Here is a 12,313-nt window from a genome sequence, read left to right on the forward strand (position 1 = left end):
TTCAGTAGTCTAATTAAATTGGCAGTTTTCTCTTGTGCCCAGCATCGTTGTCTCCCTTGCTTTGGCACCTTAGCTCAGACCTTCTCCTTTTGTCTGTCCTTTTAACTGAATATCAAATGCATTATTGATTGCTCCTCTTCCACCCTCCTGACTTCCACTCCCCTCAACTTTTTTTTTTTTTTGATTGGCAGTATCATCCAGACAAACAGAAGGCAGATGTGCCAGCAGGAGAAGTGGAGGAGCGCGTGCAGAGGTTCATCGAAATTGATCAAGCGTGGAAAATTCTAGGGAACGAAGAGACAAAAAAAGAGTATGACCTGCAGCAGCGTGGTAGGTTCCTTGCCAAGGAGTGCTGTAGTGGCAGCAGCTCTTTAAATAAGCAGGGTCTGGGAGTGGTAGTTAGATGGTATTTTAAAATGCTGTTTATTGCTGAACCAAATGTTTCTTTCACTCTTGTCCTACTTTCAAATGTGGATCCATTATTTATAGCTTTTGCTACACATACATTAGCTAGTGAAAACACTGAATTGCTTCCAACAAAACATTAGGTGGTGTTATTCCTAATAATTTGAATGAATATGAAATTTATACTAATTACAGACCTTAGCCCTTTTTATTTCATTAAGGCAGCTTCATTAAGCGTTCTTAATTTTAAGTCTTACACCATGTTTTGTTGCAGTATCTTAGATATAGGTATTAATCTATTTATACCTAGTGTTCAATGTGTATGGGTTTATAAGCACTTCAGAATCATTAAGACACATTCTTTTTGGTTGTGTGTGTTATGGTAGCTTTCATAATTCATCTGTAGTCTAAACTAGTCTTTTTGAAGCAGGTTTATAAATAATATTCCTATATAACACATTAACTAGGCAGCTCTAGCATGCATTTCTTTTTATACCTCTCAGAAAATAGCTTCTTAAAACAGTGACAGGCTGTTGTGAGAAAGAAAGGGGGGAAATGTAGGTCAGGTCTGTCACACATGGGCTACCATTACATGAAGTGATAGGCTGTCTTTCTGCTCTGGCCTCAGGATAGGAGTCCCTCAGCCTTCCATTAGAACCTTCAATAAATGTATATCCACCCTACATGTTAATGGGGGGAGTCAATAATAGTGTATTGCCTGTGGGGAAAACACTCAGTCGCACTCTGCAGTAACACACTCTGGTCCAGCATTGACGTGTAGCCACCACCACTTTTGAATGTGTCTGATAAAAGCCCACTGTCTCTGCAGCTTGTTATTGAATTCTCTTCCATTGTACATTGGCACACCATCAGACCTTTCTCTCTTGTGCTGATTTTTAACTCCCCTGCCGCTGCGGATACCAGAACTTTGAGAGACAAAGGCTTAGTCATTCTGGCAGATATGCATCACTGCAGGATAAAGAGAGTGATATATAATTGTATATACCCAGTATGAATTCTCTAGTTAAATAATCTTTTTATTTCAGACTTTGTGTGGGTTTTGGAAAAGAGGGTGGAGGGGTGAAAACAGAATTGTTGAATAAATATTTTAAAAGAATGAAAAAAAATTTATTTTGTGATAATCTGTTATGTAAACAGTATTAAGATCAAACTTAAATAAATTTTCATCTCAAACTTATTTTTTTAAATGCCTGAATGTGATGCCAGAACAGGAATTTCTGCCACCCAGTGCTCTCATCCTATTGTACTCTTAGCATTATAGTATCAGCTGCGTCTTCCATTTTCACAAACTGTACATGCACAGGAATTGGAGATTGTTAGAAATCTTTTGTGTATCTAGTGAGTTTAACCTAAAGCTTAAATACAGACCATGAAGTTCCATTTTACTTGGGTCAGGTTAATCCACTGAAGTCAAGAGCTACATCAAGATTTAATAAGCTACTTTGTTTTCCCATGGAATTTAAGGACGTTGCTATAAATTAGTTTTGACAAAATTTATTCTACAGTATTTTAAAGGTTATCTATATTTCCTGAGATATTTTTGCATCCAGATGAGGTCTTCTAAAAGCCATCTCAAGATTCTATAAAAAAGACTTGGTAAATAAAGAAAACAAATTGTACATTTATTTACACAGGTATTTGGTAATGGTATGATAATGGGATAGATGCATTTTAATATAGAGGGTGCCATTCACAGAGGACCCAGTGTTTCAAACTAAGCCACATGTAACATATATGTGCAGTGTTGCTGCATTCTTTGCAGCATGTTCCCTGGCAGCAAAATGATGGTGAAATAAATTCTAGTTCTTTGAATGCCTGTCAAGCTGCTTCTGAAGTCATGATTCTAGACAAATTCGTAGACACTGCTGTAAAAGCTCACAGAAACAAAGGAATTGAGACAGCAGCTAAGGGGAATAGTGATGAGAGAGATAATACAGCAAGTTAGTGAGACTGCAAAGCCTAGGAAGCAGAATCTGAAGGATGCCAGTGTGCATGTGTGCGTGGCTGCCAGTCAGCAGGAAGTCCTTTCAGTCCTTTGCCCTGTAGTCTTTTTCCCATTTCATAGATTGTTTATTTGTATGTACCTTCTTGTGTTATACTAACTAAATCTTAATTACTTGGCTCAGAAATTCAGTGGCCACAGAACTTCTAAGAAGCTGAAATTCTGTGGGGCTCTGTGGTTTTAATTGTGTGGGGCTTTTTTTGAATGAATTGCTGAGAATAACAAGTGAATGTGCTTTCATATCTTAATACTTCTTTTCTCTGAAGGTATCACAATGATCTCCTACTAATTTTTTGTGCCTTCAGGCAATAGTATTAAAGAGGAAAGGACAAACCTCAAACCGTTTAGAGGTTTGGCTCAAATACTTATCCAAGCCTCTCTGGTCTGGAAATTTTACAAGAACTGCCTTTTTGTACGTTTTGTGAAAATGTTTCTAATTCATTGTTTTGTCATCTCTTTAATGACATAAGAATACCCTTTTATAATGGTGAATCTTTTGCTTCCAATCCCTTTGAAAAATTTGGGGGATGGAAAAAAAGCTGCATAACAATTTACCTATTAAGAATGGACTTTTTTTTCCTCAGCAGATTTTCTTCTTAGATTTTTCCATTCTTTGTTCGGTATCCCATTTAGAAAAGATGAATATGCAGTTAAAATCAAGTTTGACAGTAATAATTACCAAAAGTTTTTCAGTGAGTTTAGCTTGGAAAAACCGGTTTTCATATTAGAAGTCATCTGAACCCTGGAAGTTCATGCTTGTGTCACAGTTCGAAAGAATAAAAAACTTTTCACAGAGTCAGAGAATCACATAGGTTGGAAGGGACCTTCATAGGTCGTCTAGATCAATCTCCTACTCAAAGCAAGTCCACCGAGGTCAGTTGCTCAGACCTTCTCCAGCCTAGTTTTTAATATCTCCAAGGATGGAGATTCCAGAGTTGCTCTGGGCAGTCTGTTCCAGTGCTTGAACACCCTCATAGTAGAAAAAACAAACCAAACAAACCAAAAACCCCAAACAAAAACCAAACCCAAAACAACCAAAACATGTTTTCCTTCTATCAAGTCAGATATAAGGACTCTTTTTGCAACTTGTGCCTTTCACTTCTCATCCTTCCACCATGCACCTCTGAGAAGTCTTCTCTACGCCCTCCTATAAGGTAGCTGTAGACAATGAGATGCCTGGGTTCTTCTGGCCTTTCCTTGTATGACGTGTGTCCCAACCCCTGACCATGCTGGCAGTCCACTGGACTTGCTCCTGTATGTCAGTGCTTTGTACTGGGGAGACCAAAATTGGACACAGGACTTCTGATGCAATCTTGTTAAGTGCTGAGTAGAGAGGAAGAAAATTGCTTCCTTGACCTGCTCGGCTACTCTCTTACTAATACAGCCCAGTATGGGGTTGGCTTTTGCCACAAGAGTGCCCTGCTGACTGTGTTGAACCTCTTGTCCACCAGGACCCTTAGGTCCTTTTCTGGAAAACTGCTTTCCAGCCAGTCGTCTCCCAGCCTGTACTGGTGCATTAGGTTATTCCATCCCAAAAGCAGGACTTAATCTTTGTCGAACCCTTTGAAGTCCCTGTCAACCCATTTCTATATCCTATCAAGGTCCCTTTGAATAGCAGCCCTGCAACTTTTGTGGATTTTTGTTGACTTAAATACAAAGGAACTGTGTATCTAAAAAAAAAAAAATCACATAATTAAGATAATTTATTTTACATGTTAATTATTAATGACGGAATGATTAATAGGTCACAATTAAATCAATAAACTGGTGACTTTGATTAATTTCTGACACTAAATGTAGTGAATAATTCAAAGCTAATAATGGGATTGGCACTAAAACCAGTTGCTTTGTATATATTTTTGGGGCAGAGGGTGGAGAAATTTAAGAATCTAGGGTTTTCTATGTATGGCTCCAGTGAGGTTCTATCCAGGATAGTATGTTTTTATGTGATGATGGACATAAAGCAGAAGTGTTTAGAGGGTGGGAGATGTAACCAGCAGTAGGAGCTTTCACATCTCAACACGTACCTCCTTTTGATTTTCAATTTTTAAATTACATTTTTAGAAAAATATTGCAGATGCAATTTTTATACAGGAATACATATTCCAGCAGCATTTTCCTTTTGTTCTTGCTTCATTTCTTAGACATAAGGAATTACAGGTCCTAACTGGAATTGCCAGTGTTCCAGCTTGTGTCATTTGTCTCCGAGAACGATGCTGGTTCCATCCTCTCTGTACCTTCCCTTTAGGCAGTGGGGCATAACAGAAATCTTTTCTTAGCCTACAATAGCTCATTTTAAAATACCTGGTCACTAATTCAGCTTCCACTGGTGATATCAATCTCTTTAAAACCTGAAAAATCATTGAGCATGTGTCCTCACTTTCAGTTAAGTTTCTACTGCAGGTTTAGAAAGGGAGTCTTATACAGGTGTGGTCGTAAATTAGGAAAATGAAGAACCAAACTGAAGGTAGCTCCTTCTCCCCTTGCTCCTTCCCCATTCCTCTCCTAATACAGTAAACTGAAAAGACTGTTTTGGAGATGGTCACTTTCCCGTTAATCCAGCATTCCCTCCTGCTCCAGCAGGAGTGATGAGTCTGTATTAGACATCAAGATATCTTACATGATTTGGTAGATAGGATGCCAGAAGAATAACCTTACAAATCCACTAAGAGAATAAGCAGAGCAGCAAGACAAAAGCCTACAAAAATGCTTTTAATAGCTAGCAGAAGTGGCAACTGAACACCTTGACTACCTTATTATAAGAAAAAAATTAATGCAGTGTATTTTAGTTGTTCCTTATTAAGAAAATTCCTTCTTAAAAAAATACTTTTAGACTAAAATAAAGCTTTTAACATGGCCATTAACTTAGGTTTTTCAGTGTGCCAGGTTATACTCTTTAAATGACAGAAACGTATGTTCCTTTTCTAGGCACAGATTTTATGGCTGTGGACCCTCAGCTAGTGCTGGAACACAAGCCTTTTACCACAGATCTTTGGAGGTAATTCTAATCTGCATTGGCTACAAGTGAAGCAGTATTTTTTTTGTATTTTTTTAACAAACATAGCATTTTGTTATGAAAATTCTTTACGTATGACTTTTCTATAATTTCAAATTAAAGTAAGCACAATTATTTTAAATTAATGCAAGAGTCACATTTAAGTAATTGTTAAAAAACTAAATAGCCTATTAGAAAAAATTAACTTCTGAAAATATCCAGGTTTTGAGTACAGTGATGATTTTGATACTTTGTAGATACTGTGAACAGTATTTGATTGACAATACATATCTTGAACTTTTTTAATTATGTTTGGTTTTAAAAAAAAAAAAAAACTCCTAAGAATATATGACTGATATAGAGCTAGAAAAATCTTTTAAGTATTATGACTATTTTTACTATTACCATAAACTGTAAAAAGGGTTAAATTTCCATTTACTGCTTGCAACCCTTTCCCTAAAACTCAGCCTTAAATAGCCCAAGAAATATTTATTGTATCCTCAAGTGAAACTTAAATACCTTTCCTCTTTTACAATTTCTGAATGACCCAGCAAGGGCTCTAGTAAAGCTTTACTGAACCAAGCTGCTAATAGTTATTTAATGTTGTTCTGTAGCCTGAAAGAATCTCAGTAGATTTTTCCTTTTAATCTCTTTGAATTGCAGGCTCATAAACCTCTCTGATGAGCCTGCCAGTGTTTTCTTAGATCCTGCAGTTGAGACAATGGAGCTGCAGAATCCTTTCACCTCTTGTTGTCAGACAAATCTAATAGATGGGAAAGCTAGGCAGGCTGTACTTCTTGTGAATTGAAATTTGGTTTTCAAGTTATGGTAGATGATCAGGTCTTCACAATTTTTCCTATACGTTCAGGAACATGTTTCAGAAAGTACAACTCGGTACACAGCGTTCTACAGCTTAAGCAGACATCACATATAAGTAAGCCTACCACAGAACTCAGTACTGGTAACAATACCATCTTAAATAACCTTCTCCTCTGGCAAAGGAGTGAAAATCGGACACCGGGTTACTTCAGAGAACCACTAACGAGAGAGTCATGGCTGTAATAATAATGATGTAGATGATGATATAAGGAAGAGCACAAGAAATACTAGTCACTAACACACTCTGTGAAAACCGTTAGGTTTGTAGTTCTGCTTGTAAGCTCCTCAAACTCATACTGGGCTGTGCCTCTGTTTTTAAATGAGTGGTTAAATCAGTTTCTGCTGTCTTAAGGTATATTAGATTGGGTAGTGTTTTTAATAGGAGGATTAGAAAATAAAAAAGCTTTGTTCAACTCTGGAAAATAAGCTTCTCCTGCTTGAACCAGATAAGCAAATAAATGCAGCATACAAAACTGACTGACAAGAGCAGTTACTGGATTATGTGCTAAGTTTGGAGACATACTCAAGTTAAGAGTACTAACTGAAAATTTACATCTTTTGAGATAACCAGTAAGACTTCAGACTTAAGCATCAGACTAGGAATGACGATCTCTGTTCAGGCTGGGAATTGTATGAGTGATTAATTTTGCCTGTTGATTTTCCCCCCCCTCCCCCCCCCTTTAATTTTTACAATTACAATTGTAGTAATGAATTAAAAAAGCTTGGCTGAAATTCTCTTTCCTGGGCTTCATATTGTACTATGTTTGGAACAGAAGAGGGTAGAATTTTCCTCAGCCGCCGCCTTCATTACTTCAGAAGTAACTTTACTTCAGGAAGTATGGTAACCTCGTGAATTTGCCAGTTCTCTTCATGGTGGCATATGGTCCATCTGCCCTTTTTGTATTTTCTACCAACAAGACATGACCCAGACCTCCACCTCCAATCCTATAAAACTTGTTCTGAGTGAAATCCTGCTTCATGAATTCCAAATAGGAAAGCCTGGTTTCTTTTTAACTTGATTTTTTGCTACCTATAAATGAAGCTTAGGAAAATCTGTTCTTCCCACAACCTAAGAGACCATTTTCCTTTGTGAATTTTTCTTCCAAGTATGAAAAAAACCCAGGTGAAATAGGAAGCACTTGCCTTTTTCACACTGTTCTCACAGTTACAGTATTGTCTTCTTTCACCACAGCGGAGAGAAGAACCTGAAGGTAGGTAGGTAGACAGACTTCATTTTGATCTGTTTTTTTTTTTTTTTCTTCCCCAAAAAAGAGGAGGAGGAATCTTTACTTCACACAAGGCCTGCTGGTGGAGAGGCCTCTGACTGGTTTTGTAGGTGTTTTCAGGACACTTACTGTTCCTGTTCTCATGTTTTGTAGCTAGAAGGCTGTACCAGACTAACTCCAAGTAACATCAGAGTTATTTGGCAGGAATTGAGACCATCTAACCTTTTATTTTATTTTGGACATTTCATGCAGCTAACTAATGTTCCTATCTGGTGCTAAGAAAAATGTTGTTACTTTGTGTAATTCAAACATTACCCATAGCTCTTTTTTGTGTAATTGAGAGCACGCACAACAATGAGAATGACTGATCGATAGGTCTATCTTCCAGTTTTCTTTCATCTTTACCTCTTGCTGATTTTTCTCCCTTTCTTTGACAGCAGTAAAGTATTAGGTGTGAGTGGTGTTAATTTTCTTTTAATTCTGACCTTTTCATTACAGAATAGGTGTTCAGCAAAGGTAACGTCAAAGAGGCTGTATTGATTCTGTCATTATTTCCAAAGTGTCTGATTTGTTTTGATCTCCTTCATTAAAACTAATTTAGATGAGGCTCATTCTTAAGGATCTATAATGCACTTTCTGTTAAAATTAGAATAGTCATTTAGTTGCAAAATAAAGACTGGGACTTAATATTTGGTTGTTGTTGGTTTGTTGTTTTTTTCTTTAAACTGGCCTTAAATGTCCAATTTAAAAACCCAAAATGTAAGTATTAACTTCTCCCCCCTCCCCCCCAATTATACATAAGGATAGTTAAAATACAAGGGGTTCATTTCACCACTGGTATGTTACATTAATACTTCTAGCTATGATACTATACTTTTAAAACTGATAGAGCTATGAAAGGAAAACAATTAAAAAAAAAACAAAAACAAAAACCAAAAAACCCAACAAAACAGACTGGTTAAAGTTAATTTAGATAATTAACTATCGAGAAAGCTGTAATTAGCTATTGCTAGGGTTATACGTTCATAGTAGCCTTAAACTTCTTGGCATCAACTTACACTACTGTGTTGTAAGTTGGGAATCTCACTTGTGAATAGCTTGCTTTATATAGTTTATGTGTGAAATCAACATAGTTAATGTGTGAAATCAACAGAATATTGATGTATGTCTGTTCTGAGTCACTACTTCACTGTTCAAAATCTGATACCAACTTTTGAAGAGTAAGGTGGTTGCAATCAGATGACGATGTGTGGTGATAAAGAAGGAAGTACTCCATTATCTGAGCAGATAAAAGTTGGAGATGCGCAGTTTTTCTGGGGTATTGTTGGAGGCGGTAGCTGTGAAGTACCTCATTTCTACTTCTCAGTCCAGAGCAAAGAGCAGTTACATGGAAGAAGCTGGGAACCATTTAGAATACCCTACAATCTAGTGATTAGGTAGTGCAATCTCTTGGGAATTAAAATAACATAAAATAAGCTGGGCCTCTGACTTTTTCAGCAAGTGCTCAATAAGTAGTTCTGGAATAAGAAATTCTTTCACTGCCAACTTACTTTTCATAGAAAGCCGTAGACAACACTATATGCTCTAGAAAGCTTGATGTTATTAAACTATAAAACTTGTTTAAAAACTTACTGATACAAGAGAAGGAACACCTACTTTCTCAACAACCTGATTTAAACCTTAAATAAGCACAAAGCTCCTGAGTCTTGCCAAATCTAAGGCATTTCTGTGTATGTGCTAAAGATCAGCTTTCAGGTGTTTCTGGTTCTTTAAAATACAGCATTTGAGGAGTTGGAGCTTCCAGGTGTCAGGCAGCAGCTGGGAGGTTTTGTGTAGTAAGTTGTAAGCATTTATGACCCTTTTTTTTTTTCATGTTACCTTTTATGGCTTCACTTATAACTTTGGTGACAAAATCTTATATCGTCAAGTTAAAGAACTTGGTGTGAACTTTGTACATCAAATATGAGTGTGCTGATAAATTGCAAAAAACAATTTGTATTTTTATTGCACAGTTTGCATTTGGTAATTTCAATTGTATCGTACACTTCTCATTTCCTGCTATACTCAGTGTTGGAAGAATCTAGGGGATCAAATGGCAACAGATCTCGGGTGCAGGCCAGAAGTGACCTTCTTTCTGTGCTGCAGGACTCTTTTATCATAAAAGAACACTTGGACTAGTCTTCCCCTAAAAGTGTTTTTATCTTTTGTTAGGAATATCTTTTTGCAGGAATCTTGGTGGTCTTCTCACACACAACCCTAACATTTACTTGGTGGTTACTGGGGGAGTGTTATTTGGCTTCTCCTTTCTAAAGGAGAACGGGTTGCTTAACAGAGTCACCATCTGTGGAGATACTTAAAATCTGACTGGACTAGCTGACCCTGCTTGTGCAGGAGGGTTGGATTAGGTGATCTTGAGAGGTCCCTTCTGACCTCAACCATCCCGTGATTTTGTGAAAAGTATGGGTAAGCAGACATTCACAATTTCAGCTTGTGGAACTGTAGTTACAGCCAGGTTTTTAAAAGGTATTTATATCAAAACAAAAGTTTGCCCCAAATTTCACATAATCGGGATGCGCAAAAGTACTGGTTTCAGTAGTGTCTTAATTTCAGTAATACATCTTCACCATTTACTTCTCCTGGCTACAGTAGGACATTTTTCAGCTTATGCATAGATATGGAAACTAAAATTTTAGAGAACTGCATTTTTAACTGATAACGTGGTCTAGGTGTGACTCTCTAGTAGGGACCAAATTGACTGCTAGGTAGATAAAACTCTTAATTTATCAGGAAGAAATAAGGACCTGTATGTTATCAGGGTTGAACATCTGTCATGTTTTCTTTATAGAAGATAATCTGACAAAAGAATGGCCACTACATGCACAAATTTATCTTGAGGATATGTCCTGGAATGAAGGTATGAGTGCCTTACTACTTGTTCTCAGTGCCTTTCATTGTCACTGCAATTGTTTTCTATTTTTTCTGCATCTTACACTATTATGTTGTCTTATTGTAAATTCTACTTTTTTAATATTTTCTTCAGATTTAGCTATTCTGTTCTCTGTGATTACCTGAATTGGAACCTGACTTTCTGTGATACTTACTTTGCATTCCTTCTTCCCCTTCACCCCCCCTCTGCTTGCAGTACCACTTTTCACCTAGCTCTCTTCTTGTAGTATAATTATTTAGATTTCCAGATTCTTCCCAAATCTCTCATGTATCTTCTTGCTCTTTCTGTGATGGTAGAATGCAAGTGTTTTCATACAGGTTTTTTTTCATCTGACAGTGTGTTACTTCTCTCCTTTATATTACTCTAGTTTTTATAATTTACTTGCTTTTTGGATGAATGGCTGATTTTTTTTTTTGCTTTTTTTTGTGTTGTGGTTTTTTTGTTTGTTTTTGTTTTTAAGCAGGGGGGGGAAGGGGGAATGCTACCTACTTTCCTTTTTTCTGTTTCATGTTTGTTTCCTGGGTCAGCAGTCTGTTTTGGAACCATCCTTGATCTGTCATATGTATAATTAACACCCCTTAGTTTGTTCTTAATTGCTCTCTAAAGATCTTGGTACTTTGTCAGAATCAAGTTCTCATTCAGAAATACTCAGTGATGTAGTCCTTTTAACATATGTCTGTTTCACTGATGTGCGCCTTTTATTATTTGCTCTTTTAAAGAGACTACACTGACCATGGCTGTTTGGCATAAGAATGCCTCGCAGTCACTGAAACACATTTTAAGAGTACAGTTATTTTTTGAGCCACAGATGGTAGCACAGGTACTGATACTCACACTCCAGCAGTGGGAGGGTCACACTCACAAATTATGTTGTGTAATTAAGAGCAGCTTTGTGAAGAAAATCCAAAATAAATTCTTGATTCTTCTCAAGCACTAAAGGCTTTTTTGCTTTCTTTTTTGGCAGATGAACAATGTTATACTCTCTCATGCCGATGTGGTGGGAATTACACTGTCTTCAAGAGTGAAACCAAAGACGTATCTTTGGTTTGTTGTGACACATGTTCACTTGTTATCGAGATCCTTCAATGATTGAAACAATCAAGCACATTAAGAGTTACAAACTTTTAAAAAGACTGGACAAACAGGAGACAGCATCTGCTGAGAAATGTATGTTAAAAAAAAAAAGGGGCACTATAAGAACAAGTTCAGTCAGACTTAAGAAAAGAAATGTGCCCATTTGCTAACATCGCTCTACAGACATGAGGCTTGGGTTTTTTTTCCTTCTGCAGCTAAAGAGCTAGTTATTAAAAACCTCCAGAACAGAACACTAAGTTCTGTACAACTGGAATATATCTCATGATGTAAATGACATTTCTTTCCCAGCAAACAACGAAGTAGCTTCTTTCAATCTCAGTCTGTATCAACTATACCTTAGGCCCTACCTCTTAGGTTAAATCCTTTTAACAGCTCAGATGACAAAATTTAATCAGGAGGTATAGATGTGAGAATGCTTTGAAGATAATGAAGACTAAGGTGCAATCTGAGCCTTGGAAAGAGGTGGCAGACTTGCAGATCTAACAGGCTGGTGGCAGGTCCAATGCCTATGCACTGGACTATAACACTGCATCTACATTAACTTTTCGGCACACTTTTGAACCGACTCTCTCCATCATCTGAACAAATGCAGTCTTCATTCCTTAGATGAAAACTAACCAGGAAGCTGTGCTCTGGGCCCTACTGGGCATGCAGTCCACTGGGCCAAACTAGAGCCAGTTTAAGAAAACCCTACAAAACACATATAAGTGACTAGCAGATCCAGAACCCCACTGTTAATGTCT

General features: G+C 37.2%; 1 protein-coding gene across 1 annotated transcript in view; it reads left to right on the forward strand.

Moving 5' to 3' along the window:
• DNAJC24 (DnaJ (Hsp40) homolog, subfamily C, member 24) overlaps positions 1 to 11,564 on the forward strand; it is a 36,027-nt gene extending 24,463 nt beyond the window's left edge. The window contains exons 2-4 of the mRNA XM_009572526.1: positions 192 to 330; positions 10,374 to 10,442; positions 11,440 to 11,564. Coding sequence (XP_009570821.1) covers positions 192 to 330; positions 10,374 to 10,442; positions 11,440 to 11,564 — 333 coding nt within the window. The remainder of the gene's footprint in view (positions 1 to 191; positions 331 to 10,373; positions 10,443 to 11,439) is intronic.
• The last annotated feature ends 749 nt before the right edge of the window (positions 11,565 to 12,313 follow it).

Source organism: Fulmarus glacialis, unplaced genomic scaffold (assembly GCF_000690835.1).
Source record: "Fulmarus glacialis isolate BGI_N327 unplaced genomic scaffold, ASM69083v1 scaffold17422, whole genome shotgun sequence".
NCBI lineage: Eukaryota > Metazoa > Chordata > Aves > Procellariiformes > Procellariidae > Fulmarus > Fulmarus glacialis.